This window comes from Rhododendron vialii, chromosome 6a (assembly GCF_030253575.1).
Source record: "Rhododendron vialii isolate Sample 1 chromosome 6a, ASM3025357v1".
Taxonomy (NCBI): Eukaryota; Viridiplantae; Streptophyta; class Magnoliopsida; order Ericales; family Ericaceae; genus Rhododendron; species Rhododendron vialii.
Window position 1 is genome coordinate 21,435,467 of NC_080562.1, and position 27,789 is coordinate 21,463,255.

The 27,789-nt window shown below is 36.3% G+C and overlaps 1 protein-coding gene across 1 annotated transcript; it reads left to right on the forward strand.

Moving 5' to 3' along the window:
* Nucleotides 1–1,486: 1,486 nt before the first annotated feature.
* LOC131330156 (probable alkaline/neutral invertase D) lies at nt 1,487–11,234 on the forward strand. Its single transcript, XM_058363652.1, has 5 exons — nt 1,487–1,708; nt 3,055–3,467; nt 4,420–4,851; nt 8,575–9,133; nt 10,664–11,234. The coding sequence occupies exons 2-5, from the start codon at nt 3,084–3,086 to the stop codon at nt 10,957–10,959; spliced, it is 1,671 nt and encodes a 556-aa protein (XP_058219635.1). The 5' UTR covers nt 1,487–1,708; nt 3,055–3,083; the 3' UTR covers nt 10,960–11,234.
* Nucleotides 11,235–27,789: the final 16,555 nt, after the last annotated feature.

A 27,789-nucleotide genomic window follows, 5' to 3' on the forward strand; every position in this document is an offset into this window, starting at 1 on the left:
ATTAGTCAAAATAACTTTTTCTCTATTCTACCGTCACTGATAAAATTGCTCTAATATGATTAAAATGAAGGAATGTAAAATACAATATTCTACACATCAAGGATTTGAATCACGTACTGTACCAGTCAGAGAAATTTTTTGATAACGCGTGGGTACCACATGGTCGAGCCCATGTGGTGCCCAAGCGGTCCATTTGGGCCTTTCAAAAGTGTATTAGATAGCCAGATTGAAACATTTTCTCTCCTCTCACCCCACCACTCTTCCTCTCCTCTTTCTATCTTCTTTTTCTCTCTCCACATCCAAAATAGACGGCCCAGATGTGCCGAGTAGGCACCATGTGGTACCCACCCGACAATGAGAAATTTCTCGTGCCAGTCGATACATATTTTTTTTAAATCTTCCCTTAGTAATTGCTAATTTGTTTCACGTCAACTACCGGTCCATACTAGACGTTAGGCCATCCACAGTGGTATAATAAAAAAAGGATAACCAAAAGTTGACACATCAGCTTTTGATTATTTACTTAAGAGGTTGTTATGCTTAACAATATTGAGTTTCACAATGGTCACTTCTAATCTATAACCAAAATAAGGGTCCACTACAATTTCACTCTCTCTCCTCCTCTGTTTCCTGCCATTCAATTCCCTTCATTTACGTTTTTTTTTTGGCAAAAATATATCGATTCCCTCTCTTAATTTTGGGGAAAAATCGATGACTTTCTTCCCTCCTATTATGTATTTTTTTGGAAAAAAAAAATAGAAACGGGTAAGAATAATGAAATACCTTAATCCGGCGATGATGGGTTGAATTGTAGATAATCGAGAGATATGAGCTTCACTTTTTTAGAGAAAGAAAGAGAAATAATTTATGGGTAAAGTGAAGAAGATATAGAGTAGGCGAAGAAGAGAAGAAAAAAATACCAATTGAAACACGCGTGCATACAAATTTTGGAACTAGTTAACTTATGTGGTGTGAAGTTCAAAAATTTTGATTATTGAAAAAAGTTGATAGTTTTGATTATCCAAAGTCCAAAATTTGATTATCTCTAAGGCTGTTGCTAAATTTGATTATACCATCGTGAGCCATCTTTTGTACCAACATTATTAACTTTAAAAACAATTGGCTTTTGATTATACCACTGTGGATGGCTATAAGAGTATTTTTAAAATTTTCTTTTAAACATTTATGCTAAATTCTTCCTGTACACTAGTATTCTCGTAGCATAGCTCATGGAGTATAGAAAGAAATAAGGTAGTGATAAAGTTAAAATTGTTTTTGTTGGTACTAAAACTTTAGTGCATAAAAGTCTTATACACTATACATAATACAAGTCTTTTGTGCAATAGAATTTGAGTACTATCAAAAACAATTTTGATATTATCGTTACAAAGTAAATTTCTCATACTCTCTCTCTCTCTACAACCGGCTAATCCGGTATGCTTGTTTACATTGGTTGTTAGATCAGAGGACTGGCTCTATAGGGATTAGGGACGGTCCGTTCCACGCTCTCTCTCTAAATATATTTCTCTCTCTCTCTCGCGCACTATATATACCAGCTACCGCAAATATGCCCATTTTTTTCTCCTCCTCGTCTTCTCTCTCCCCTTCTTCGTTCTTCTCGCCGGCCATTTCCCGGCGATATTCCCGCCGGCTTCCGATTCCTCACACCGCCGGAAAACCTCACCCTTCCCCATTTCAGCTCTCCAAGGTTTCCCCCCTCTCTCCATCTCTAATTCACTTTTTCTTTCTTTTTTTTCATTTCACTCCAATAAACTTGTAGATCTGATTTCTTTCTTTTTTTGCCCCATTTCCTCGTCAAAGCTCAAAAATTTACGGCTTTTATTTGGGTCTCATTTGTTTATTTGACTTAATACATAGTGGCTTGGATATATATGGTTGGAATTTTTAACGGATCTCGATTTTCTCTCATGAATTTCTGAGGATATAGTAATGTGGTGCCAAATAAAGCTGTGATCTTCTCTCAAGTTTTATTTTTTTTTTCTATACTGTATAATGTTTATTTTGGGTAACTTATCGTGAAGAAAAAAGGTTCACATATCCTGTTGATGAATGTGCATATGAAAACTTAATGTATTCAATTTCTCGAGAGCAATTTTGTTCACCCTCGACGAGGGTTTGCTCATTATGTATCTCAATTTGCTGATCAAAACCATTCAGTTTTTCTAGATTCATTTTCTAGGAGACCCTAACAAAATTCAGCTCAATCAAATATTGATAAGTGTTTCTTCAAGGAGTTTATATGTTTTCTTTAAAATTCTTGACTGAAAAATCAAACTTTTAGATCAAGCGCTTACCAATATCTAATTAAGCTGAATTTTTGCGTAGTCTTCTAGTAAATGAATTTGGATAAAATGAATGGTTTTGATTATCGTAGTGAAACACGGAATGAGCATTTCCTCACGAGGGTGAACAAAGCGGGAGTGAACAAAATTGCTTTCCAATTTCTGTCCATTTTATCTGTTATTATGGTTGTGGATAGGATAATCCAATTTGGTTAGTTATATATATATTTTATCTTGAATATCAACCACAATTGGATGGTTGTCTTATTTTCTAAATTTATGAATCAGGATTGGAAGGTTATTAAACTCTTTATTTGATTTCTAAATTTGGAAGTGTTGCTGATGGATAAAGTAATTTTTGGTTTTGTTTTGTGAAATGGATAATAGAGGGCCTCTATGCATCACCAATTTTATCACCAAATTTTTCCCCTGCATATCTGGCACGGTATGATCAACTTGATTCTTCATTCATGTAATCTTTTTCCAAACATGGAACCAATCAAGATCATTCAACTAAGCAGTGACCTGATTACAGAAAATTCCAGTGACATAGAACATTGCTTGGTAGTATAACTTCATCAATTTTTGGTTGAAATTATTGTTGGGCTTCCTGTACTGCTGCCCTCTTCCAGTTTTGTTGTAGACTTCCTTGTACTGGTTGTATTTAGATCTGGATTTCCTCAAGGGTTTTGCCGTTGTATTAATACCCAGAGGAACTTCTCCTAAATATACACCTCTCATTTTGATACAGGTTATCTTAGGCTTGAATAGCTGTGAAGCATGGATGGTATTAAGGAATATGGGCTTAGAAATGTGAGTTCTCATTGCTCGATCTCTGAAATGGATGATTTTGATCTCTCGAAGCTTCTTGACAAGCCTAGGATCAACATAGAGAGGAAGAGATCCTTTGATGAGAGATCTCTTAGTGAGTTGTCAATTGGCTTAGCAAGAGGCCTAGATATCTATGAGAGCTCTTATTCGCCCGTTGGACGGTCCACACTAGATACCCCTGCTTCATCAGCTCGCAACTCTTTTGAACCTCACCCAATGGTTGCTGAAGCCTGGGAATCTCTTCGCCGATCTTTGGTGTTCTTTCGTGGCCAACCAGTTGGCACAATTGCTGCATATGACCATTCTTCTGAGGAGGTTCTTAATTACGATCAGGTATAAATTTTTTACCTTACTCTCTGAATGTGTCAATCTTTGTAATGGAAATATTCACAAAGGATCAGTGGCAGAGCTAGGAATTTAAACCAGTGGGGAGCCTATCGAACACAAGTTGAACATGCGGCGGAGCTAGGAATTTACAACCAGTGGGGGAATCTATTAAACACCAGTTTAACACATATTTCTCCTAAAGAAAAAATGATTAGATAATGAAAATTTTTGCGCCAAGATGAGAATACAAGTTATACAACTAATATTATTCGTTAATAAAGTATCTAAGATGAATTTGTATGATAAAGGCAGATGAGTTTCCATATTGTGAAATGCTCGTTTGATAGTTTCTTGACAGTAGAGTCTAGAAAATGATGTTAGTGTGGGCATACATGTGGTTTTAGAAGGAATAAATTGCACTAAATTCTTAAATCTCTGAATAAAGTGCTGTTTTTGACGAATTTAGTGGGGGCAACGGCCCTCACTGGGCCATTGTTGCCTCTGCCACTGCAGCTGAGTCAGCTGACGAACCCGTAATGGAAGTTACTCGCATTTTGTGCCTTCTTGTAAAAGAAGTTGGCCCACCTCATACATTGTTTCATTAAACAAACAAGGCCTAATGGTCGACCTATACACAAGTAGTAAGAACAGGGGATAAACTGAACATCCTACAGTTGACAGGGTGAGATTTTTTCGAATTCTGAGGCCAATATTTTTTTACCGGCTTTTTATTAATCACCGTTTCTGCTACCCACAGCCGTTCTCTTTCTTTTTTTTTTCCTTCTGCAAATTAAGGAGTTAATAATTCGACGGTGTTAATATTGAAATTGGCATTCAGATAGAAGTGTAATGGGTTTAAAGTTCCACCATAGATAGATAAAAATCATTATAAGTGACATCCAGTTTTGATGGCTCCGATTGAATTTGAAAATTTACCCGGCTTTTGTTTGTTGTTTAGGTTTTTGTACGAGATTTTGTTCCTAGTGCCCTTGCTTTTCTAATGAATGGTGAGCCTGAGATAGTAAAGAACTTTCTATTAAAGACACTACAGCTTCAAGGATGGGAAAAGAGAATAGACAGATTTAAACTTGGGGAAGGGGCAATGCCTGCTAGTTTCAAAGTTCTTCATGACCCCATTCGTAAGACAGATACTATAGTAGCAGATTTTGGTGAGAGTGCAATTGGAAGGGTCGCTCCTGTTGACTCTGGATTCTGGTGGATTATTTTGCTGCGTGCGTATACAAAGTCTACTGGTGATTTAACTCTAGCTGAAACACCAGAGTGCCAAAAGGGAATGAGGCTTATAATGTCCCTGTGTCTGTCAGAAGGATTTGATACATTTCCAACACTGCTATGTGCGGATGGATGCTCAATGATTGATCGAAGAATGGTAAGTTTTAGCTATACTATCAATGTTCTTCTACAGATGGAAATGTTTGTGATGTTTAGCTCTTCCAAGACCCGAAGTTCTCAAACATTTGAATTAGAAATGCTTGTGTTGCTTTTCTCTTCTAAAACCAATCTAAGTATTCCTTTTGACAAATATTTTTTGTTTGGCGCCGAAAATATTATGTAGGAAACAGAAAAAGGTTTACAAAGGTAGGAGGACAAGGAGTCAACTGACACCAGTGGAAGAGAGATTGTAAATGTCCTCAAAGTCTACAAATAGCTCTCCAAATCTCAAATGATGATAGATAATGCATTCCATTGAAAGGAGATACTGATACCCAAATAGAAGCTATGTAATGACTAAAATGCTTACAACTGCTCTTAGGGTGGTGGATAATGTGTAAAAACTACATCATATTTGTCAAAATTTAATTGAACGATGTGAATGCGAATTGAAATTCTGACATTTTTGGCATTTTATGAATATCCGCTGCTCATCGTGCAGTGGATCGCAGGACTGATGTAGTGATCTTATCCCAAATTCAGTACTATGAATCTTATGGAAATTAGATTTCCATTTTTACTTCAAGGCCGCATAATCTGGGGACTCATTGTAATTCTGATATTCTATTTTGCACTTGCCCTAATTCCAATGTTTTATGATTATTTTTTGGAAGAAAAATAATTGTCTCAGCAGTGAACTTTTTCATGTAATGCCAACCTACAAGGTCCTTTTCTGTTCATGGTTGTGAGCTTGCTGCTATCTAGCATTGCCTAGATTCTACATATGCAGCCAATTGGTAATGGCCCTCTGTAGACATTGGGATTCCCAAATGATAAACTTGTATCTGCAAGCCCAATGTATTGTTGGATTTGTATCGTTGGAGGAGAATCCTGCATGATGATTATCATGCTTTGTGACGACTGAATTAAATAGATGCTTTGTCAAGCGTTGTTTTAATGCGGAGTAAATGAAAGGAGCTCAATAACAATAACGTCCTGAAACCCAGGAAGAATTTATCACAAAATATGAAGTTAGGGTGAAAGGAATAAAAAAGAAGGGGAGAGAGATGTTTAGGGTTCTGTATTCAACGTGATTCACCTTTATCGTAATCTCATTCGAAATTGACAACATACCATCAACACCATGAAAGCAAAATAACAATAACAGTCATGCAACACATCTGAAAGAGTCGCTCCCCTGTTCACAGTGGTACCAGATATGCAATTTTATAAATTTCTTGCTACTATGGTAGGGAAGTTATTTATTTCTTAGTTCCTTTTTGTAATAACGGTGATTTTCTTAGCATTCTTGTTGGTGTTGGTGTCATAACTTATATTTACTTCTTTCCATGGTTGCATACTTTTATGAGGCTGCATAGTAGTACATTCTAAAGCCTTAAAGATTTTTTGTTTGTTCTCTTAGGGCCTACTATATTTCGATTGAATCTTATGTTTTCGGTGATAAAGTTTTCGTCTCAAGGGCCCTTGATTGATAAATTAGTTTTTCCCCTTTTATGTCGAAGTTTATCGACGGTCTAAAGCTTCATTTTCTTCTGCATATTTCTATTCGCGACACTCGTACTAGGAAAATGTGTCGGGTGCTTTACTTATCCTCAAATCTTAAGTGCCTGCTATATTTCTGGTTTTAATTTTGCTTCTTGTTGGTTCAACTACACCAAACCTATGGGTTCTTGTAAAGTTATAGTCAGACTTCTACTCTTGATTTGATTGGTATTGAGCTCGTTATCCCTGTAGTGGGATGCATATGTTCTAAGAAGCGGATATGTCCTGCTCCCCAAGGAAGAGCTCACTTTTACACGAGTATTGACTTAAGGCGAAAAATGTTGAGGCTTACAGTCAGGAATATTATTGCCATTACACCGAACCTATGGGTTCCTGTACTTGTACTCTTGATTTGATTGGTATTGGGCTCGTTATCCCTCCAGTGGATGCATATGTTTTAAGAAGCAGATATGTCCTGCTCCCGAAGGAAGAGCTCACTTTTACATGAGTATTGACTTAAGGTGAAAAATGATGAGGCTTACGGTCAGGAATATTATCGCCATTACCGTCATAGAGACAATTTTGGTTGTGATTTTGAGGAAAACATACGCATTATTTTGTGATTTGTCCTTAGCCAAACCAGACCGACTGAAAGTTGGCTTCACCTCTAGAGCCCCAAAGCCAGCTAGTCGAAAAGTCTGGCCCATATTTTAATTTGACACGAAGGAACCCCAACCAAGAGTAAACAACCCGTTTTCTCAATTGAGCTATGTCGAGGGCATCATCTTCCGTTATAAAAGAAACCTAGATCCTTTTGAACTACCACCTCTAGAGTCAATGAGAAGGGATATATTTTCTTCTAGCCTATTGGTACAATATCTTCCATGTTATGACAACAATTCATATTCTATTTGACGTCCTACATTTAAAAGGATTTGCTTGTAGGAGTGGTGCCATGACTATAAATGATGGGAAAGTGGTAGTTTTTAACAAATTTACGGTTGACATAACTATGTACCTTAGTGCATGAACCAAACCAAGTAATGTAATTACTTCCAAGTTCCAACAACATGAGTTCAACTGCAAGCAAAAAACAGTGGCACGATTACTTTTGTTCATAGAACATCAACGTATGAATATCTCCTAGTTACGTTGATCTAATTTGGATTCTTGCATTTTTTGGTGATTTATAGATATCAGAATGGGATCATAGAAATTATAGAATCCTTTTCTACCTGCATCTATGACTAGAAGAAGCTTGTTCACAACAATATTTGGGATTCATGAATACGGGCAGAACCAGAATTTTCTTATTGGGGTTGCCAGATCTTAAAAGTTCAAGTATAACAAGTATATTAGAATGCAAGCCCCCCAAAAGATATAAACAGTTACCATTTTGGCTTTGCGTAATAATGTACTAGAGTTAAATAATGACGGAATTGTTTTTAATGCAGACAACTCGCCCAAAACCTTAGTTTACAAAAGATGGGAGACTTGTTGAGTTCTTAATTTCCAATGCCATTTGATCAGATATTAACTAGATTTTCTATGATTTTATATTAAGGTATTTCATGTATTTCTATTTATTGGTTTAAATACCACTTGCATTCATGCATGGTAGAGGCCCGACTTAGTCAAAGTCTAGTTGTTTAAAACCTAAAAAAATTGCTTTGGAGCCACACCCATACAATTTTTGTTTCCTACATTATATGAGGTTTGGGCCTTATAGAGAAGGGGTGTCATTACACCACAATTTTGGTACTATAATACGTATTGTACATAGATTATCATTAGCAAAAAAGGGGATGCCATGGCGAGTCGGCGACCCTTCCCCAAGTCATAGGTCTGCTATTGTTCATGAATGACGCAGCAGTGAACACAAAAAACAGCAGAATGGTCGCTGCATAGAAAGCTACGAATCATCTGCAATCTCAATAATCTATCAACCGAACCAGCTCTTCGACAATTCCACATTTGCCAATATGGCTGGCAATGCATGTGTGCATGTCGAGGATGAAACATTATCACTTAGTTCTATTATTCAACCATCACCACAACTTAATTAAGTTTTAGTTTCCAAAAAAGAAAAAGAAAAAACAGAATTAATTCCCCATTCGACCTTCACTCTTCTTTGATTTTAACATGGCAGCTCTTTAAGAGCTTTCTTGTTCCCCAACACTACTTGTTGGCATATTCTAATGAATATCATCATTTTCAGGGTGTTTATGGTTATCCAATTGAGATTCAGGCACTTTTCTTTATGGCACTGAGATGTGCTTTGGCAATGCTGAAACATGATACAGAGGGAAAAGAAATGGTGGAGAGAATAGTTAAGCGCTTGCATGCCTTGAGTTATCACATGCGGAGTTATTTCTGGCTTGATTTCCAACAACTTAACGACATTTACCGCTATAAAACGGAGGAGTATTCTCACACGGCGGTTAATAAATTTAATGTTATTCCAGATTCGATCCCAGAATGGGTGTTTGATTTTATGCCAATGCGTGGGGGCTACTTCATTGGCAATGTGAGCCCTGCACGGATGGATTTCCGATGGTTTGCTTTAGGCAATTGTATCGCTATTTTAGCTTCTTTGGCAACTCCTGAGCAATCTGCTGCTATAATGGATCTTATAGAAGCACGATGGGAGGAGCTGGTTGGAGAAATGCCTTTGAAGATATGCCATCCTTGCATAGAAGGTCATGAATGGCGAATAGTAACTGGTTGTGATCCGAAGAATACCAGATGGAGTTACCATAACGGAGGATCTTGGCCAGGTTCTTCCACTGAGTTGTATATGTTGCTCTTTAAATCTATCGCTCTTGTGTTCTGCAATTATATTATCAAAACAACATTGTTGCTGCCGGAACAGTACTTGCTATTGCGTGTTGGTGCAACTTTTAGCTAGTGCACTAAGGCAGGCCCTGTTCGGTATTCACTTATAAGTTAGCTTTTTTAGATTCTGAACATTTAGATTATTAGCTTAAATGAGTCATAAATCTGTCTGGTGTTGCTTTTTAAGGTGTGACAAAAAATTCAAGTTGTTAAGTGTACTTTGGTTAGACCTGTTATAATAATTTTGTGACGTGTATATCCTGAATATCCTTTCATCCACACTTGTCTTAATTGGAAAGAGCATGACCTGTTTGTCCTATGTATTTTCAGAACTCCAAATAAGCAAAATTTTGGCTTAAAATAAATTCAACTTTCCGGTGTAAATAAGCTGAAAAAAACATATAAATGCTAACAGATATGCAATAGCTCCATTCTTGCCTTAAGAAAAGTTCATATGGTTCTCCCCGTCTTAACCATCCAACCTAGTGTAGAATTAACTGCATGGTAATTTTTTTGGGTATATTTCACTGTTGTACATGCAGGCATGATTTGTTGGTCCTAAGCAACACTTCTTATTTGTCCTTGTTTAATTATCCCACGAAGCTCACTGTAAGGATATGGTTGAGTTCTGAATCATAGTTTTGTTCACCTCTACAGGAGTTTGGGATAGTAGGATTAACTTGATTGGTCGTCCTAATTTTATGCTCTCTTTTTTTGTACTTGCTTCTGGTTTTTGAAAGATTGTCCAAGTATTGAAGTAGACTTATTGTCTTTCCCTATATACATGGTTTGTATTCTATGGGGCCTTGCTTAATGTGAGTCATCATAACACAATCCATAATGGTTACGAATTGACTGCTTATTCGATGGGACTCCCTCATCTCCTGATTTGACTTAATTGCTGGAGTTTTCTGCATTTTTTAAGAAAAGGCCCAGTGTTGCCCAAGGTCAGATAAAAAGAGAGTATTTGCTTGCCTCTTTAGGGATTTGTTGTACTTCAGAAATGGAGCAGACTTTATCGGTTAAGGTTATCGTATCAGCATATTTGTAGTAAAACTATACATTAAACTCTCATGTTATGCATGAAATACTCTCTGAAACCTTCTGAAGAGCACCATATTTTACCAAAAGAATAGAAAGCAATTACAAAAGTACATGGATATTTTGCCGTGTCTCCCCTTGTACTTGAAATGAGGACTAGATAGATCCAACACTTTGACACAAAACTGCATGCGACACCCGTACACCATGTTTTTCTTTCTTAGTTTCTACTCCTCTGCATCAAAGACTTGTCTTTGTTGGCCTTGTTGTAACCCGTTCAGTTTTCCTGCTCGTTTCTGTGTTGAGAGCTCCTCTCTGGAACCAGATAGAGGTTTTTTATAGTACTATGGATCTTTGGTAATGCTAATCAGCTGATATGCTTTCCTTTTCCTTTTTTTCCCTTTTCATTTTCTCCACTAATTGGAATGCAGTGCTTTTGTGGTTGCTAACGGCTGCTTGCATTAAAACCGGACGACCCCAAATCGCAAGACGAGCAATTGATCTTGCTGAGAGCCGCCTGCTCAAAGACAGCTGGCCAGAGTATTATGATGGGAAACTAGGGAGATATATCGGGAAACAAGCGAGAAAATATCAGACGTGGTCAATAGCAGGATATTTGGTAGCGAAAATGATGTTGGAGGATCCCTCACACTTGGGGATGATATCCCTTGAAGAGGACAAGCAAATGAAGCCTGTCCTTAAGAGATCCTCCTCCTGGACCTGCTAGAGAACATAGCAGCACAAAAGAGTAGAGAGAGAGAGAGAGAAGGTGAGAGATCTAGTTATGTTATTATAACAGAAAAGAAACACTATTCTTTTGGCAAATTTCTGTTGTAGGTTTTATTTTTGAAATTTGGGTTTTGTGTACATCAGACTTTGCCAGCCTATCTTTGTTTCTGAAATAAGAGACATTTTCTATTTATGTTTTTGCATACGTGGAAATGGTATGCAAGAAAACACTTGAATGATGTTTCAAAGCTAAAGTTAATCACTGTCTACTTAGTCTGGTTTGTTCTTCAAGTTGCTTGCTTATGTTTCGTTTTGTATATCTTGTTTAAGTAAGTCACCGGGCCAATCGATGTTGTGGTATAACAATAGTTCGGGATGTCCTCTTTTTGCGTCCTTGTTCCATCCTTTCTGTTAGTGACCCTCGGTACACGAGGGCATAGGACCAGGAGGGAATAGAGGATCTGGAACTAAATGAGACATGCACTTCTATATCTGTCTTTTACGGTGATGGCTTAAAAAAGAAGGTTCACTAGATCTAATCTGGTTTGAAATGGTAAAGTACATTACAGGACGATAGAGTGCAATGGCACAGAAGGTTGAGGGCAGCCTGCACCTGCACCAAGAATCGAAGAATCTTGCCCCATTGTTCATAGGGACGGATTCTCTTCGCGTTGCACATGCAATAAGGTATACTCATGTTGGTGAGGTTTTGGTTATGTCATCCCTCTCAATTTCAGTGTCGATGGTTTTTTGCATAGCTTGTGGGGGAGTAGACCAATTCGGCAATTCCAATGCAATGGCCAAAGTACTTGCGAATGCAAAACATGACCATGGCTGAAAAGGTGAGCACAGAATGGTTATTATCCACGGCAAAACTCATATGCATATGAAGTATATTTGTCACAAGGGTAATGTGTTGTTAGACTACTGACCCTTGATTTTGCTTTAGCCAAACATGATCGACCAAGCTTTTACCTATACTCGGTCATCCTGATTTTTAGCATAGGCAACAAGTACACCGAGGGCTACAAAATGAGCGAATCAGGTCGTAAAAAGTGGGACTTTGAATTGTGACCGATGGTTCGTATTTTGCTTCACATGAAGAATCAAAAGAGAGATTGTCATGCAAGAGAATCCTTACTATATGTAGAATGGGGTATCTTATTCATGAGAATCTTATTCCCATTAATGTGATTGCATGGATAATCCTATTGAAGTGTTTGGTTCATGTGGGAATGTTATAAATGAAACAAAATGGATGAGTTCCTATTCAAGCATTTGGTTCTACCATTGGAAGTCAAGGAATGGAATGTATTTTTACTTGATTTTACAAAAACACCCTTTAACAGCTACTATTTAATTATTCATACATCACAATATTTGCATGCAATTCCTGCATGTCAATAGTTAAACAAGAGTAGGCTATGCAAAATGTCCAACTATTAAAATAGGCTACTGATTTTGCCACTCCCTTTTTTGTTAACGTCACTCCCCTGTAAGTATATTTTTGGTGCAAAAATACATTTGCAGGAGAGCGGCGTTAACAAAAAAAGAAGTAGCAAAATCATTTCCCTTAAAATACTTGTCAATAGTGTGCAAAAATACACTTGCAGGGAAGTGGCGTTAATAAAAAAGAGAGTGACAAAATCATTTCCCTTAAAATACTTGTCAACAGTTGAACAATTTTAGAAATGCCGAAGCATCATTGCAAAAGTGAACTACTAGAACATTAGACCGTCAAAATAACTACCTAATAACCAGGGGCGGATTCAATTAAGCACGTGACTCACCTGAAATTATTGAGAATTTTTTTTGTGAACCGAAGAAGCTAAGTAGTATATATTATATTTACAGAGAACATTTCAATGGTGTGGCTTGAGCCAGTGGCAAAGGCTTTCGCTTCTGCTTGGGTGGATGCGAGTTCGAATCATCGGATGGTCCATGCCTTGTCTTATTTCATTTTTATGCTGAAATGTTGAAATAAAAAAATTCTCAAAACTTGGGGCTAATGGGAGTCGAACGTCACCCATCAAATATAAAATGCTTAGTTTGAGGCACTACCACAATGCCAATTGAGACATTTTGACATAACCATCAAATAAAAATATTAAAATAAAAAACACAAGTCCACTCATTTTTTTAAATATTTACTATATGTTTAGTCTTCGTTCGTCGCTAGCGTGTCTTTATTATGTAATGGTGACAACACAATTGTACTTTTCATATTATCATATATTATTATTAACGCATTTCTTGTTCTTTCATAATAAAAAAAAAAATTCAAAGTTTTGTGCTCTATAAAGAATGCTTAAACATTTTCTGTTCTCGTTATAATTTTTTTCTAAATGCATGTTCTCGTTATATTAGCTTATGAGAATTTTTATCAACTTTATGCTCGAAAAGTGACCCATCTGTATTAGATTTCTGGATTCTGCCCCTGCTAATAACCTACACCAGGTAACTAAGAAAGTCATGATGGGTCTGTGCCTTAAAATAGCAAGAAAAGAAAAGAGAGATTACACAAGCAAAGACGAATAAAGAAAATATAAATACCTGTGTGATTTGGAAAACTTAGAGCTCTGCTACAGATTCGAAAATAGAAGACTAGGTTTATCCTAACGAAGCCTTACAACAGATTGCAAAAAATAAAAGAGAAAAACAAATTGGGCAAAGTAAAAAGGCGGGAAGAGAGAGAGAGAGGGATTGGAGAAAAATTGAGAGAGAGCAGGGGGGCGGGGGGGAATTACCCCATTAGTGTGAGGGTATAAAGAGGTATTAATTTGAATTTTCTTTTGGGAAATGATAATGTCAAAACTGTTTTTGTTAATGTCAAAACTCAAGTACGCAAAAGGCTTGTACCATGTACAATGTACAAGACTTTAATGCACTAGAGTTTTGGCACCAACAAAATTAATTTTGGCATTATCACTACCTTTCTTTTTTCCCAAGTAATTAAATTGCCTCGTAATATCAGATTCCCAGAAAATCCCCGTGGATAGTGGAGGTATGAGATTCCTTCTCTATTTTGGGAGATCAGTAATTATATTCCTATACAATCGTTACCCAAAAATGACAATCTCAGAGTTCTCTAATTACATTCTCTCATTCTCACTGAAGATGCCTGGCATCCAAATACAGCCATACAATTGTGTAATTCGTGATCCTTCGCGTCCTACAAGTTTGAAAATAAAAAAATTGGGAACTTTTGTCATAAGTGCGTGTGAAGAATCTTCTGGTAGTTTTTTTGTCAAAATTTTTTTCTAGTTCACTAAAATTTATATGTAGCTCCTAAATTCCATTAGAACAAATAGAACGAAAATATTCCTTTTACTTACCAGCTTCGAAAATACTCCTTCCATTAGGCCAAATAGAACGAAAAGATTTCATTGAAAATTGTCCAACATTAGCCAAAAAGTAAACAACGAAAATAGATTTACCTGCTCGTTATCTTATAAATATATCGAACGTTGAATAGTAGGAGTAAATTTTTTGCTGTTGCACAAAATGGAAAGGCAAAATTTACTGCTCCTACTATAATAGAAGAAAAATTACAGTGAAATTTATCTGTCGTATAAAGAGTAAATAGTGAAATTTGTAGTACTCCGTACATGTTTTCGTGCCATTGTTACGAGAATAATTTTGTCCACTATTCTTTAAGGAGTGTGATGTTTATTCTTCCTGTGATTGATAGAAATTGTGTGGGTCCAACCACAAACTAACTCATTATTATCAAAAAGTAAATTGATTTTGTGGACCCTACACATTTTTCACCAATCACAAGAAAGGTAATGTTCACCTCTTTTAAAGAGGGTGAACGAAATTATTCTCCGTTGGTGGAAATGTCGTCAGAAAATGTCTACCGATGAAAATGGTTGCTAGTGACTGGATGCATTAGAAGGCTACACTCACCCAGGGCTGTAAAAGAACCCAGCAGCTCATGAGCTTGGCTTGGCTCATTTAGTAAACTATCGTTCAACAAAAGCTCAACTCATTAAGAAATGCTCGGCTCGATTAAAGTGTAACGCCCCGATTTTTCAGAAATAATATAAAATAAAATCTTAAGAAAATTTGCTAAATAAATATAATTTTTCAAAATAAAGTTTAGCTATTACAGTCACAAGATAAATTTACTGATTCAAAATACATTAACTTCAGAGCTGACTCTAGGCTTGATACAAATTCGAAGCATACTCGATCTTCGTTCCTGATATTCTTTCCGTGTCGAACTGCACTATCTTTGAATCCTCTCCATTGAATCCTGCGCCCTCCAACAAATTGATCTCCGAAGCAAACGATTTGCCAGGATACAGACGTATCCGTGAGTGATAAATCACCCAGTAGAATAATCCAATCCAACCACCCCTCCTACTATACAACTAGCAAACAACAGGATAATAGTAATGCGAAAAAATAAAACAGAGCTTTTTCCACATAAACCGGTTTATTACTATCCATTAACTTAACACGCAATCTAAGATCTCATCCGCGAGATCTTTCCTCCCCAACCGCTAGTCATGCTCGGTCCCATGAGATCACTTCCCTTTGCTGTCGCAGATACACCTAAGTTATATACCGAGTGTGCACCCCAATAACTACAACAAGGGGAAAGCTTATCATGCTTGAATCACAACTAGGGTTCACATATCTTATACATCACTTCACAAATCACTTCACAATCATCACTGGACTCCCGCCAGTCTATCAATTCATTACTGGACTCCCGCCAATTTCAATCTCATTACAAATCTCATCACATCTCAAAATCGCGCCTGCAGGCAATCTAAAAATAAATAAAACTTTTCAATTCATCCATTACCTAGCATCAACTAGGTGAATTCTATTCGCATACCATTCCATGTCTCTAGGGTCCAATCTAGCATTCAAATCAAGTATCGGTGTAATATACAATTAAAACGAATAATAATTAAAACAATTAATAAGCAATGCAATCACGCAATTTTTTATGAATGGGCCATTGCCCTTAATCTCATATGACCAAGATGATAATAAGTAAAAACTTTTTAAAAAAAATATTTTTCTAGACTCTCATTAATTATTTCTAAGTAATTAGATTGATTAAAAATAAATTAAATACATTAATTAGGTAAAAGTATTAGAATAATTAACATGACCTCAATAAGAATTCTAAAGGTCCTATACAACCAGTTGAGTGTCAAAAGTTGGGTTCGGAGGGTCGCGTGGTTATTTTAAATAAAGATATTAACAAAAGTTGTCGAAAGTAAAATAAATGGATAATAAATTATTTAATAAATAAAATAGGTCGAGGTTAATAAAGTTTCATCTTCGGAAGGTAAGGAGTCTAAATAAAATTACTCGGGCATTAATAATAAGGTTTATAAGGTCGTAAGGAAATTTTAATTGGAAACACTGTAAAAATAATAATAAATAGTAAATTGAGAAAAAAAAATTGAAGTTAACAAGATATCATCTTTGAGATGCGAAGAGTCAAAAAAAAATAGTTTGGGTGGCAAACCGTTCTTCGGAAGGTCGTAAAGATTTTTCGTTTGTAAAATCTTAAAAGATAACGAATAAATAATTAATAAATAGATAAATAGATAAATAAAATATTATTTTAACAAGGTATGATTTTTGAGGTGTCAAAAGTCTAGAAAAAATAGTCCGGATGTCAAAAATGAGGTTTGGAAGGTCGCAAAGTTGTTTCGAAACATTTAAAATCAACTCAATTTACCAGATAAATTAAACTGATATAACTAATATATTTTATACTAATATGATATTACACTGTAAGAAAATAATATCAGATCAGTAGTTTTTCATAATATTAATATCATAAGGATTTTAAAATAAATATCATAAGGGTCATCTTCTACGTAAATAATTACAAATAAAGTGTCAAGATAAAAAATAATATCAAATTGATGAATATTGCAGAAAACGCACAATGAGCTATATATTTCGTTCGGGCTCATTTCATGCCCTAATAAATAGTCAAAACAATTCAATTATACTTAGAGAAAGTAGAGAAATAGTTGGATAGGATTATAATACCTCGAGTTGGTAGAATTGGATCAAAAATCGAAACTTTGAATTTGGAGAAGATGACTTCGGGTTTGTCGAGGGGGGGACCTTGGGGCCGAATTGGATGATGTTTAGGGATGCTTGGAGTTGTAGGAAGTGATTGGAACGGGGGAATTGGATTTCGGTTGAACGTAGCTATGAAACCCACTTTTCCCACTCTAATTTTCTCTCTTTAAAACTCCATTGATTGGAGCTTGGTTTTCTTCTGTTTTTCTCTTCTTTTCTAGTCGGTGGAGTGTGGGAAATATCGTGGTATGCTCGTGGGTCAATGGTGTGAGGTATTTATAGGTGAATTTTGGTGGTGTAGGATATGATTGATTTTAATGAAAATTCTATCTCTTGGGCTTTGAGATGGACGAGATAAGAACGAATATATGATCAGGGAGAAAGTAGAGACTGAGTATGGGAGGGAGAGATGGAAAGAGTGTGTATGCATGCAAATTGAATAAAAATAAGATAAGATCATTATATTTGTACATATCTATTAAGGAAAAGAATTTTATTATTACGAATAATACTTTTTAAATGATATTATTATTGATAAAAATTACGGGTTGTTACATAAAGAGACTCGTTTAGTAAATGAGTAAGCTACTAAGCTCGACTCGTTAAAGGCTCGAGCTCAAATTTTTGACTCGTTTAAACGAGCTAAGCTTGAACTCCACAATGCTCAGCTGGGTTCGTGTAGAGACCCGTCCTATTTGAATTTATTTAATTTAATAATGTGAATATGTGTAACTATTTTAATAATTTTGTGAACCATGAATTTTTTTTTTTATGTATATATGTGTGAATGTACAGTATGCGTGATTGATCGGATTCAATTTTGTGCGCCAAGGACGAGTTGTTGGGATCCACATGTTATGGACTTTTTGGAAATAAAAACTTAAGAGAGTTACTAATTATTATAGATTTGTTAGCTTTAGGGGCATTAGTGTATTGACTCAAAACATGTTAGAAGATGGAGCAATAGCTTGATTCTTGGAGGGCCATAGTGCAATTTTGCACTTAAAATGGCTGAGAACAGCTGAGAACTTCTCTGCTTTTCATTTTTTTTCTTTTCCGTTTTTTTCTCTCTCTCCCATTCTCTCAACAACACAAACCCTCGTGGTTCAAATGCAAAATCGAAGGTCAAGGCTCGTGAATCTTGCAACAAGGCAAGAAGAAAACGTGATCTACGGACAAAGAGCTACGCATCTATCCGAACAAAATAATCGGGATTTCATGGCAATTTGGGGATTTCTCTTTTTGAGGTAGGATTCTTGCTAAATGCTTAGATATGGGAAAGTATAGTGAGATACACCTAAAAATCTGTGATTATAGTGTTGTTCTTTTCAATTTTAAGTTTACTATGTTCCAAGTAGAGGTGATTTATGCGTATTATGTCTTGTTCAAGGTATATGTGGACTATGCGTAGCATGTGTTATTCATGAGTTTCGAATTTTCACGATTGATTAAAGACCTTGATGATTATTTACTAGATTATGTAAATTTTAGCATGTTGGACCGGTTTGAGTAAAGGATTGATTTAATATGTGATGATTTGATACATTCCTATAAGGTGTTTGATAAAATGACAGAGAGAAAAGTTAAACCAATTCTTGTAATTTGACACTACAGTTGATAATGACTTTACTTGTATATTTATTTGATGATAATTTTACTACTGTAAATCGGGATTCTAGATTATGACTTTGTTGAGACTATGACTAGATTGTACGATCTTTCTCGTAGTTTTGGATGATTCGGAATTGGAACTTGTTATTTGGGCTAGTGAGCCACGTATTGGAGGTTGACTTGACCATTTTTGTACTTGTTGTGTAGCCGGAAGCATATGGATAATGAGTTTATCCGTCGGTGTATAATCCGTAAACCCGCGCGGGATAAGGTGTTCCATAGGCCTTTGGGTTAGTAGCCCATAAATTTGGATGATTAGGGACCTGATCAGTCGCCTAGGAATGGTACACAACTTGTTAATTTGGACCATCGGTCTTAATTGCTCTTATTTTCTCCTACTTGACTACATAATTTAACGTGTTTTGTGTTTGAAGGATTTTGGATATATGAGATGAGATGAGTTTACGTGATTTGATTATAACTTGGTATTTGGAAATTGGATTTTCATCGTATTGTACCGTATCGGATTGTTTTATTTATTTATTTACTTCGGTTTGATATTTGAGAAGGAAATGTTAATATTTCATTCAATGTTTTTTTTTGGGGATCATTAAAATGCGCATTTTCTTAGGATATTGTGTATACTCTCAAATTGATGTATTCGAAAAGTAGACAAGAACAAATTGTTTTGTGTATTGTGCATTTTGCTTGCGTTCTCTTATCTTCGCCTTTAGCACGTTTCCTATTGAGTGTCGACTCACGTTGTATAATCCAACCTTTTTCAGGTAAGGCGGTGGATCCGAAGACATGATAGTGTTTGGTTTGTTATATTTTTATGAGCTTAGTTGTTATACTTGTATTCCATTAATTTGATAGTAAGATTTTGGAAGTCCTGTGACTTGGTATTCTCTTGGGTTGTAATAAATTTAATCACATATTTTAACTCTCTCAAAAACTTGAAACATGAATACGTTTATAGGTAATTTTTCTATTGTTGGAGAGGTGGGAAACCTCATTGGTCTTTATGGTAAAAATTTTCAGGTTTTTTTTATTTATTTGGTGTTGACAATTTTGAAAAGCCCTTAAAACAAGCATACCCTTTCAAAAATATATATTTTTCTTCCTTAGAACTCACGTGGTCGGGTCGTGCGAGATCGGGGCGTGACAGTTCGGCTCCTTTACAACCCTTGACTCACCGCACGAGTCCACTACTCGGTCCATAAAACATATCTACCAATATGCAATTGACCCTCTATGAATTCAAAAAACATATCTACCAATATGCATGCAATTGAGCTGATTTTTTACAGGACTTCAAAAAAAAATATTTTAAAATTTGTGAATATTTTTTTCTATTTTTGTGGGGCCCAGAATGGGACCCACGTAGGCGCGCGGTGGCCCGATCGGCAGACTAATGGGCGAGTGTAGCATCTCTGAACTGCATGTTAGGCCCCGTCCGCTTTTGGTGATAAGCACAAAAGATTGCACAATCTTGGTGCTCAAATCCTCTGAATTGTGATGTTTCTATGTCTAATTGTTCGTTAAGTCCAATATTGCACGTAAGGTGTTTTGTTGAGTTTTGTAGGTAAAACGTGCAAATAAAGTGGTTTTGAAGGCCAATAGACATTTCGGGATGTGGCCAAGTATCCAAGTACTCGAGGCCACTATATGCAGCACTACCAAGTCCCTCGAGTCAATTGGCGATGTCCCGGAAGAGATTGGTAGGTGCCATGGCAGAGTTTCTGAAAGGAAGCCTGAAATCTGCAGTTTTGCAGAATGTTATCGATAACATTCTCAATGGTATCGATTCCATTTGTCCCTTTTTGGTCCAGAATTTGTCCAGACCCAAGGGTAGCAATAGCTCTCCCATTTGTTATCAATACCTTGCTTCTCCGGGGGAATATTTTAAAGGATGTTATCGATACCTTTGCTTATGGTTTCGATAACATTGGTCTCCAGCAGATATTTTTACTGCTTTTTGGACTTTCCACTTATGGAAACTTTATTTTAATAGGTAGCTTTTTGAGATATTTTCTGGCATTTGCAGAGAGAGAAACCCTCTTATGTATAAATAGGGGCTTTCCTTTACTTGGTTGTACCTAGCTCATTATTAACTTAGTCTTTTTCTCCATTAAACCTTGTAAGCTCTTTTCAAGTGCAATTCCTCAAGAATATCTTAAGGTATTCACGTCACGTTAATTTCTCAAGTATTAAAGTTGTTCGTAGGTGTTGGATCTTTTACAATTTCAAGTTTATTTTCGTTTTCTTCGGTTAAACATGTTCTTAATAATTAGCATGCTTTCTAGTCTTTTCAATATGTGTGAGTAGTCGATTAGGCTTGACCACGGGGTGACTAACGCCTCGTGACTTATGTTTATCTTGCCTTCCTCAACTAAAAACTTAAAGTTTGGTTTGTAAATGTGTGTGGCTCGCCTTTTATGTAACAAAACTTGTCGATGTTAATCTCCGGTGATCATATGCTCACTCATGTGGTTCCGTGAGCTATGTCTTGCCTCGTGTTTGCCTAAAGAACGAAAGAGCTCACTTGTTTACCAAACTACACTTCTAGTCTTTAAATGGGTTCCTAGCTAAATCTTCCGGTTGATAGCCTTTGCCGTGCGATTAATCTGTGTTTTCGTTGAGAATGGTTTGATGGCTAAAGTATCGGGCATTAGTTACCCCAACGCCTTGCCGCTTGTTTAATTAAGTTAAAACTCATTCTCTAATCGTTTTCATAAGTGTTTATTGTCACGCCCTCGATTTTCAACATAATTAAATAATACATTTTAAATAAAGAACCTCGCCTATCAAATATATATATATATTACCCAAAAAGGGTTCCCACCTGTCTTAAATTACAAATCGAATCCCCACGATCAAAGGTTTACAACCTTGGCGCTTTGGCCCCAAAAATACATAATTGCTAGTACAATCCTGTTTAGAATATTACAAACGTTTGGTCAAAAGGATTAAAGTAATGTGTTACAGTTACATCTCTGGCAAAATAAAGTTAATACAAAGATGCTAAAGTAACTACATGAGGTTAGCTTCCAAAAAGTCTTTCATTCCCAAGCACACATTGCCTACGAGCTATTGTCCAGCATTTGAACCTGAAAAGAAAGATTAGGTTGAGCTACACTAGCCCAGTAGGAAAATCTCTAGCAATTCTATGTATTAATATGATGATATGGGTAGGAGGGATGAAGTCAAGAGATTCAGCTCAATCAATGGTCAACAACGAACTCACAAGAGTGCCAATAAGATCATTCTAAGATGTGCCTTTGTCTTAATATGCTAACTAGTTCACAAGACATTAACAACTCTAGCAATCTCGAAGGTTATTGTATTTCCACCCCTTGCGTTACGTAAACCCTAACAACTTGGATCACCGTATTACCACCCCTTGCGTTACGTGACCCACTTGAGTCTCCGTATTACCACCCCTTGCGTTACGAGACTCCCTATCCCAACTTCCGACACATACGACTACTCTATTATTCACTATGCTAGCTATGACTTCCAAACGATCACACTCATACAAGGGACATCTTACAACATGTCAACAATGTCACATACGAGCCATAAACATTCACAAGTAATCAACAATTAATAGGATGCATTATAACGAAATCTTAACCATGTAATTCTCTATTCGTTTCTTACTAACGGAAGACCAATGGACCAAAGGTAACATTAATCAATCGTAGGAATTCAATTGAATATTCTTGAGATAGGTTTGGAAGTGTCCGAAAGGGTTTAGAAGCGATCGAGGTTCCAAACCATGAAGGGGAAAACTTTTCAAAAATTTCCAGTTTGCTACATGTAGCAATTAAGGGCGCTACATGTAGCCAGCGAACAGAATGAAAAATCTGGGTTTGCTACATGTAGCAATTAAGGGCGCTACATGTAGCCAGCGAACAGAATGAAAAATCTGGGTTTGGTACATGTAGCAATTAAGGGTGCTATATGTACCCAATGAACGAAATCAAAGAAATCTGGGTTTGCTACATGTACCGGGTAAATGCTGGTACATGTAGCACCTGGGTTTTTTTTGCACGAATTTACAGCTTTTATGGGCAAACACAAGGCTTCCAAACAACGATCCAAAGCAAGTTTTGGGCACCAAATCAACTCATAAACATACATAGAAGGTTAGAAATCTCTACCTCGATTCAAGGAGCGAAACCCAAGAGATTCGAATGAGCCCTAACTCCAAACCTTTGAAATCGACCAAAATCCTCTCCTCCAAGCTTAACCCAAGGAATTTCAAGCCTAACAACGCGATTAGAAGGTCGAATGGAGGTTGATCTTTAATGTTTTGGAGGTATAAGGTGGAGTTTTGTGAGAATGAGCAAGAGAGAGAGAGACGTTGAGGAGAGGAGAGAGAGCCGAGAGTTTGAGTTGGGAGGAAAAATGATTTCCTACCACTCACACCACTATAAATATACTCACATATTTTGCAAGTCACACACACACCCCTCTACTAACAATTGCATCATTTTAAACCACAATTCAAATATTCACCACAAAATTCATATTTTCCCCATTAAGCATTTAATGAACATTTAATTATATATAATAAATAAATAAAAATACGAGTCTCTACATTTATCACCATTCAAAGCAAAAACCAAAAGTTGGCCGTCTAAACGCCGCAAACCCTTACATCTAAAAATCCTAGCAAGCTATAAGGACCATCCCTGTGGGAATGATACCGGACTTCCGGATATTATGCTGATAATAACCTAGCCCTACGCTCGGGGTAAATCAACCTATCTCAACGGTTAGGTTGAGACGAACCATTTGGTCCTTAAAAAATAAGTACTTATTTGTAATTTTCAAGCTTAAAAGTATTAGGCATGCTCAAATAAAAAATATGTTATATGGATCTTATTTAATAGATTTCGATGAGATCTATCAAACCTTACAAAAAAAATTAATTATTTTTATCAGTCAATTATTTTTAAACTTAAAAATAAGTCCTTATTTTTAAGTACTTATTTGAGAAAGCGAAATGAGGCCATAGTCATAATGATGATGTGGCGAGAGGCTGCGTGCGTGGGCTTCCCAGCCCGGCACGCTCGAAGAGTCGCCACCCGAATTTTTGATATGGATGATCCGAGAAATCGAGAGTTTGTTTGAGAGAAAAAAGGGTTTTGATCTAGCGAAAATGTCGAGATTTTGGATCTAGAAGCCACGTTACGAGCGAGGAAGGTTTTGTTGTAAAAGCACCCCGCTCCCCCGATAAAAATCGGTCTCTACTAAGCATTTTAAATGGGGAATTTAATATCATTTGAAAAACTTAACTTTAAAACATGTACGGGAAAGGGACTCGGAATTAAATATAACACATTGGCGTGCTTGTGGTGCGAACTGTACAGTATGAAATGGATGAGCAATGTATAGAAAATGAAAATAACAGCATTACGACAGTTCGCTAATACCATGTGAAACTCCGCACGACGACTCGGATACGTAGCACGGTGTAACTAAAACACCATGCAGTGCACCTGTCTACACATTCCAGCATCAGTTCGCTTTTATATGACAAAACAAACCATAGGTCCGCAAAATAGTTTTTTAAATTTCCCGAATCTCTGAAAAATGATTTACAAGACCCTTTTGTTCATCTCCTCATGTAAAGCAATGTTAAAAGATTTAATAAAATAAAAAAAATGACTTTTAACATGAAACTTGACTATGGAATGTACCCGCACAAAAAAACAATAAACAGACTAAATAGAATAACATAAGAAGGAGTATGTACAATAAACAAAATAATGCACAGTAGAATGCACTATGTCGTGCGGTGTTGTAAAACGCCGCACGATATAGAGTATCCAGTGTAAAAATTATTATTTTTGTATTTTTTGAATATAAAGCTCGTTTGAGACCCAAACTCAGTATAGAAAGACCGAGAAAGGCCTCGATCGGCTCCCCTCAAAGCTAAACGTGGTTTAGCCCAAGGAATTTGTTTATACAATTTGATCGAAACTTAGATGTGCTTGAAGATGGAGGAATGGAAGTTGATTTGGATTTGAAATGCTTGAATGGAGAGTGAAGGATGTGAAGTTGTTTGGATGCTTTGAGGTGGAGGTCCTCCTAAGTCAGTAGTTTACTGAACTTAAGAGGAGAAAAAGAATGAGGGTATTTTTAGAGAGTGAGAGTCTAAAAAATGACAGAGTAAATTTATTTGAAGTTAAAGGGGTACTGCTCAACTAAAGAGGGGGTGTATTTATAGGCAAGATAGCCAAGGATGATCAATACAAAGATAGGAGGTGGCTTCTAGGTCAGATTATTGTACCTGCAGGCGTGGCCGACAACTTTCTGCAACTGTCAAAACTTTTTTCGAAACGCCGCGCGATACAATGAAAAATGCCATGCTGCATATTGAAATCCCGTGCGGTGGAGCAATTTTTTGGAATTTTCTGAAATGCCGCACAGCGTTTCTGAAAATGCCGCGCCGCGTTTTGAAATGCCACGCAGTTTTTCGAGACAGCACAGTACACTAAATTTCGCGGGGGACGCCCTAGGCACTCCCGAACTCAGATTTGGACGTGGTTTGAAGTGTTGGAAAGCTTGTCGAGTTCTCTTTCTAACCCAATTGGTTTCACTCAAAGAAGTTTTATACATTGAAATGTGTGCTATTTTACCATCAGTGTGTCATAGAAAAAGTTGTTTTTAACTAAACAAACACATTTTTCTATTTGCAATTGAACCGGGGCCACACTACATGTTTGGAAAAGGGATTTTCTTGAGGTTTAGAGAAGGAGTAGCAAATGAGCAACAATCCAGGCCTTGAAGGTATATTTTTCCTTATTTCATCATCGGAGAACTTAAAGATTATTCGGAGGTCTAGATTGGGGTGTCTACAGCGTGGTTAACAAGGGATTAGCAATCCTCCCATTTCATGGGATTGGTAATACCCCCTTGGACCAGGTATTAATAATCATATCCCAAGGTGTCGCATAGTAAATTATTTCAATACCCATGTTATGTTTAGAAAATGATGATAATACCATTTTATTTTGAAGTTGCCCTATAACTTGGACTTCTCCTTTCTTTCTTTTTTTTAATTAGAGAGCTGCTAATGGTATAGCAACGGCTGTACAGCAACCCAGTATAGATGGATTTTGCGCCTGTCTCGGGTCCCGCAAAGATGATCAGAGCCGCTCATTTTGTTCAAAACATATTATTTACGGTCCCTGTAAAAAATCATCTCAATCCGATATCGGTAATGACGTTTACGAATCATCCAACTTTGCTTCAAAATTTACAAAGTTCGATGATTTGTAAACGCATTTACTGATATCGGATTGAGATGATTTTTTACAGGGACCGTAAACAATATGTTTTGAACAAAATGAGCGGCTCCGATCATCTTTGTGGGATCCGAGACGAGCGCAAAACCCATCCGTACTGGGCTGCTGTACAGCCGCTATTGTGCCTTAATCTTTACTCTTTTAATTAAAACACAACTTAGTTGATTATATTTTGTCTCTTAGTTTTGTTGCTTAGTTTTTTTTTTATGCTTCCATACAAGAGTTACAAAATCGTGTGCTTAAAATTTTCAAATAGTACTTTCACAATCATTGGACATTTTCATAATCAGATTTTATTCTTTGTTTGTTTGTCCATATTTTATTCAAACATGGAGCATTTTGTTGACCATTTGGTATTTTTTATGGGAATTGATTTCCACACTCCCTTTTGGATAACCACACTTCTTTTTTTGGATTTTAGTATTGAAAGTGTAGGTATTTTTTTTGCTAACAGACAAAAAAAAGTAGTGTGGATATTAAAAAAGAGAGTGTAGAAATCAATGTCCTTGTCTATAACCCTTGCTTGTATAAGGGTAAAAATGGAAAGAGATACTTTCAATCCTATCTATCTCCTATATAAAACAAATATGCAAATAATAATTCTCTCTCCTAATCCCGTGCAAAAAAAATGTTCATAGGATTAACCTTCTCATTAGCAATAACATCTCATTCCCAATCTCAATCTCAATCCTTTTTTGTATTGCAATACTAAAAATCACAAAAAAAAAAAAGGTGTGTGAATATCAAAAAAGGGAGTGAAAATCACTCACCCCCTAATTTTTTTTGTAAAATACTTATTTTTAGAAGTATAGTACTTTAATTAGCTCGTAAGAGTACTTTTTAATTGCATCGACTTCAAGACTTATGAATGTTAGGCTATCCACAATGGCATAGTGAAAAAATGGATAAGCTAATGTGGCAACTTTTGATTTTCCATTTATGAAATTGCTAAGATTAGCAATGTAGAAATCGACAATAGCATAATTAAAATTAGATAACCAAAACTTGTCACATTATCTTTTTAAACTAAAAACTGTTACAGATTACCATTGATCGTCTCCATCATACTTTGAGATATTTATTGCCAACTAACCCATTACACAATTTGTTGCACTATTCTATTCGGTCGTCTCGTCAATTTGTTACACTAAAAAATTCTAATTTGATTAGTACCGTCAAGTCGTCAACCTTCTTCGCCTGTCTGTATCACTGCTTTTAACATATTTTTCACACTTCTTTTGTCTGATAACTCGTAAAATACTTGAGTTATTAGAATTTACTTCATCATTAATTTTGATTGTCTAATTAATTAACATGGTACCAGAGTTAAACTTTGAGTAGTCTCACCTCACTTAGTCAAGTCTCTTGCCCAATTCAATCCCTCACCTCGTCAATCCATAGCTTCACATAAAACCAAGTTCTATGTGAGGTGGAGTATTAGACTTTATGTAGAGACCCGTATTAAAAACCTTTTTATTTTTAATGTTGGGGATATTAGAGGACCCTTTTTAAAAGAATTGATTATTATGGTGGATAATGAATTGGGGATTGATGTGCAAGAAGTTGAAAATTCGGTGCAATTGTGAAATATGTGAGTGTATGGCATGTGATAGATGTACGTGTGGGTGTAGGAGATAATTTTCTCCTCAAAAATTTTTTTTTTTTGACAAGTCAAAATTAATTACAGGAGATCAACCAGGTTTATCCTTCAGAAGAAGGGAATCGAGTCCAGGCGGAATACAACCTGAATTAACACTATAATTTCTCTCTATACAGGAGGAAGCTAACAAATGAGCTACACTATTTTGCCCCCTAGGAACCCAAACAAA

Bases quoted from the DNA above. Each gene is read 5' to 3' on its own strand.
- LOC131330156 (XM_058363652.1), top strand. From the start codon at position 3,084: ATGGATGGTATTAAGGAATATGGGCTTAGAAATGTGAGTTCTCATTGC. The intron at 3,468-4,419 runs GTATAAATTTTT...TTTGTTGTTTAG, and splicing joins AGGTTCTTAATTACGATCAG to GTTTTTGTACGAGATTTTGT. The intron at 4,852-8,574 runs GTAAGTTTTAGC...CATCATTTTCAG, and splicing joins CAATGATTGATCGAAGAATG to GGTGTTTATGGTTATCCAAT.